The sequence below is a fragment of the Lycium ferocissimum genome, chromosome 2 (genome assembly GCF_029784015.1).
Source record: "Lycium ferocissimum isolate CSIRO_LF1 chromosome 2, AGI_CSIRO_Lferr_CH_V1, whole genome shotgun sequence".
Classification (NCBI taxonomy): Eukaryota; Viridiplantae; Streptophyta; class Magnoliopsida; order Solanales; family Solanaceae; genus Lycium; species Lycium ferocissimum.
The window spans coordinates 36831447-36835756 of record NC_081343.1 but is presented as its reverse complement, the minus strand read 5'-3'; the positions used below and the strand labels follow the sequence as shown (position 1 = coordinate 36835756).

The window sequence follows — 4310 nt, the reverse complement described above, 5'->3', positions numbered from 1 at the left end:
TAGGAGCGATCTTGATTGGATTTGCCACAAACCATGGCTTCCTTATGATAGTTCCAGTTTGCATGCCGAGGTTGCTCCGGCCTATTATACAATTTGCTCCCTTTTAAGTCCAAAGGATTCTTATTTCCAAACATATAGTAGCATTATTCTTCATAGTTTTTTTTTTGGTATGGCTTTTGAATTGTTAGGTTAATATATTAAACTCCTACAAATACTCCCTTTGAATATGGGATCTTGTTTCAAGACTAATATCCCACTAAAATAGGTTAATGCATATTAATTTCATTTTTATATGTCATCTTTTTCGTATATTTCTTCAATTAATATCCACCAAAATAGGTAAGCATTAAATAATTCCAATGAGTATTTTTTTTAAAAAAATTAATACTTTGAAGACAATTTTATTCCTTCTCGAAAAGATAATTTTCTATTATTTACGTTTAGGATACTTTATTTTCCTAAAAGATTACACCAATATTTTGACAAAAAAGGAAATAAGATTAATGAATATATTTCAAAGGAATCACTAAAAAAAATTATTCAGAGAATCCTTTGCTACCATTTGGTTATCAGAAAGGAAGAGGAAAGTGTTCAAAAGTGCTTTGTTCTTCTATTTATTAAACAGTAAATTTTTGAAAAATCTTTTTCATGGAAGAAGTATATACAATTTCCTTCGCATGGAAAGTCTTTCTCATGGAAAAGGTATGTTAGAGCACCTTTTTTTTTATATTATTATTATTATTATTATTATCATCTTAGTATTCCTAATATATCAAATATTATAATGTCCATATAATGAATAATATTATATGGATATTTTTTAAATTATATAACATTGTCCCTTATATGGTAATTAATTTTTCATATCTTGATTTAATTAGATAAGATGGAAAACATTATCATCCAATTCTAAATTAAAAAAATTCGTATTTTGAATTTAGATGTTATCTTTGAATTTGATTTTTAAATAAGTAATCTTAATTATTTGGGATATGGAATTGATAAATATAAGATGAATGCCCCATCTGTATTAATATTCACTCTTTGATAATAATATCCCCTAAATGTTTTCCCATATCTTTTCAAATTCAGTTTAAACTTACATATTTATATTTCTATGTTTAAATTTTGAATTATATCTTGGTCATAATATTCTTTTCTAAATATATCTCTTAATTGATAATTGATTATTCACTTACCATTTAAATTAGTATTCTTGACTATAAATTAGATCCCAAAATATCAATTAATTATATTTCTCCAATCAAGTACACTAAATTAGGTGAGTTCTTTATTATTTTCATTATTATTATTAACAACTACTACTACTATGTGTTGATAATATCGTATGAGTATATTATGAGAGTTCATTATTATTATTAATATTAATATTATTAATTATTACTATTAGTAGTAGATTATTAAATTAATATTTTAAATTACAACTATAACTTCTTTTATAATTAATGCAAATAGAATTTGTTGCCAAGTAGCTTGTTAATATTATGTCACTTGACTTAATATTAAGCTAGTCTACTCTCCTTTTATATATATATATATATATATATATATATATATATATATATATATATATATATATATCTTAATTGATAATTGATTATTTACTTACCATTTAAAGGAGTATTCTTGACTATAAATTAGATCCAAGAATATCAATTAATTATATTTCTCCAATCAAGTACACTAAATTATGTGAGTTCATTATTATTTTCATTATTATTATTAACAATTACTACTACTATGTATTGATAATATCGTATGAGTATATTATGTGAGTTCATTATTATTATTATTATTAATATTATTAATTATTACTATTAGTAGTAGTAGTAGTAGTAGATTATTAAATTAGGTAATATTTTGAACTATAATTAATAACTTCTTTTATAATTAATGCAAATAGAATTTGTTGCGAAGTGACTTGTTCATATTACGTCACTTGGCTTAATATTAAGCTAGACTACTCTCCTTTTATATATAAAATAGATAATAAGTACATTAATTAGATTCACTGAGATGATCTGAACTGTGTAGTTTGAAAATGACTGCACACTTTTAGAGATCCTCGCTTACACAAGCGTAAAAGGCTAAGGAATGAGGCCCTTTCAAGTCAAAAAATGGAAAATCTATTTTGAGTTATTCCAAGGTCAGTCAACTAAATCAACTGTTTTAGGCCCCAAAAATAAAGGTTCTGTTGTAAGTTGGATGTCCATCACATGAACTTGGGCACCAAGAATACTTGCCCACCAAGTATGTGTGGCCACCAAGTTGTTAACTTATTTCCTCCTGTAAATAGGAGTTCATTTGTAGAAGTTAGATATATAATCAATTCCTCTCTATATACTTCTCTCTGGTGTATTTACTTTATAGTCTTTATTTTATAACACGTTATCAGCACGAGACTCTGCAATCTCGAGCAAATACTTTGAAAGCCTCGAAGGTATTGACTTTCTTTTTCTTAATTAATGGCAAATCTTTCTAAATGTGAATTTGTTGCCTTAGATATATCTGGCAAAAGCTACCTGTCTTGGGTTCTTGATGCCGAAATTCATCTTGATGCGATGGGTCTGGCAAACACCATCAAAGATAAAAATCAGGCATCGAATCAAGACCATGCCAAGGCAATGATATTCCTTCGCCATCACCTTGATGAGAGCTTGAAATATCTCACTGTTAAAGATCCTCTTATGTTGTGGAATAATTTAAAAGATAGATATGACCACCTGAAGATGGTTGTGCTCCCACAAGCACGTTTTGATTGGATCCATCTGAGGCTACAAGATTTTAAATCTATTTGGGCGTATAATTCTACCATGTTTAAAATTATTTCTCAGTTGAATTATGTGGTGAAAATATCACTGATCATGATATGCTGGAGAAAACATTCTCCACTTTTCCCGCTCGAGTATGCTCCTACAAAGAAGAATACCGGGAGATGAGGTTCAAGAAATATTCTGAACTAATCTCACATATTCTAGTGGCTGAACAACATAATGAATTATTAATGAAAAATCATGAAAGCCGACCTACTGGTACTGCCCCATTCCCTGAAGTGAATGAGGCAAATTTTCGCCATTCTAGGCGTGGAAGAGGCCGTGGCCCCAATCGTGGTGATGGCCGTGCTCGAGGAAGAAATTTTAATCATGATTCTCGACTTGCACCAAATAATACCCTTCACCACTAGTAGCGTAAAAAGAAGGATGAAAAGCATGAAGCTGTGCAAAAGAAAGATTCAGAAAATAAATGCTACCGATATGGAGGAAAGGGGCACTGGTGACGTACTTGTCGTACGCCAAAGCATCTAGTTGAGCTTTATCAAGCCTCCCTCAAAAAGGCAGAAAAGAATGCCGAAGAAAATTTTATTTCTGAAGATAATGTTGAGCCCATGCATCTAGATGTGGCAGATTTCTTTGAACTCCTTGAAGGAAAAATAGATCATCTGATCGGTGATGGATCTGTAATAGTTTAGATATTTTTATCCATGTTGTTACTATTAGCTATAATAGTTATGTAAATAAAGTTTGTGTAATGCTTTGTTTAATAATAATATCTATTTTTATGTTCACTTTGTCTATTCTTTCATTTTGAAGAATATATGGAAATTCCTCAAATATTAATTGGATCAATGACCAATCATGAAGATATTTGTGTGATTGATAGTGGAACAACGCATGCCATATTCAAAGATGATAAATACTTTTCTCACTTGCGTAGGAAAAGGGGAAATGTTAATACAATTTCTAGCAATTTGAAATTGATTGAAGGCTCTAGAAGAGCTACTATATTTCTGCCTAAGGGGACGAAACTTGTTATAGAAGATGCATTATTCTCTTCTAAATCCCCAAGAAACTTGTTAAGTTTCAAAGATATCTACCGTAACGGGTATCACGTTGAGATATTAAACGAAATAAATGATGAATATCTTGCCATTATAAAGAATGTCTCCGGCCAGAAATATGTTTTGGAGAAATTACCAACTTTGTCTTATGGTCTGTATTGTGCAGAAATTAGTACAATTGAAGCACACTCAATCATAAACCAGAAGTTTAATGATTCAAGTATTTTGTGCTTTGGCATGACCGAATAGGTTACCCTGGATCAATAATGATGAGACGAATTATTGAAAATTCAAATGGGCATCCACTTAAGAACCTGAAGATTCTTGAAAGTGGTGAATTTTCATGTGCCGCTTGTTATCAGGGTAAATTGATAGCTAAGCCATCACCAATGAAAGTTGACATTGAATCCCTTGCCTTTCTAGAGCGTATACATGGGGATATATGTGGACC

The 4310-nt window shown here is 29.9% G+C and overlaps 1 protein-coding gene across 1 annotated transcript; it reads left to right on the top strand.

Annotated features, from left to right (window-relative positions):
- The first annotated feature begins 2486 nt into the window (after window positions 1-2486).
- LOC132047554 (uncharacterized) lies at window positions 2487-3205 on the top strand. The gene is made up of 2 exons (XM_059438582.1): window positions 2487-2772; window positions 2856-3205. The coding sequence occupies exons 1-2, from the start codon at window positions 2487-2489 to the stop codon at window positions 3203-3205; spliced, it is 636 nt and encodes a 211-aa protein (XP_059294565.1).
- The last annotated feature ends 1105 nt before the right edge of the window (window positions 3206-4310 follow it).

Bases quoted from the DNA above. Each gene is read 5' to 3' on its own strand.
- LOC132047554 (XM_059438582.1), top strand. From the start codon at position 2,487: ATGGCAAATCTTTCTAAATGTGAATTTGTTGCCTTAGATATATCTGGC. The intron at 2,773-2,855 runs GTTTTGATTGGA...ATTATTTCTCAG, and splicing joins GGTTGTGCTCCCACAAGCAC to TTGAATTATGTGGTGAAAAT.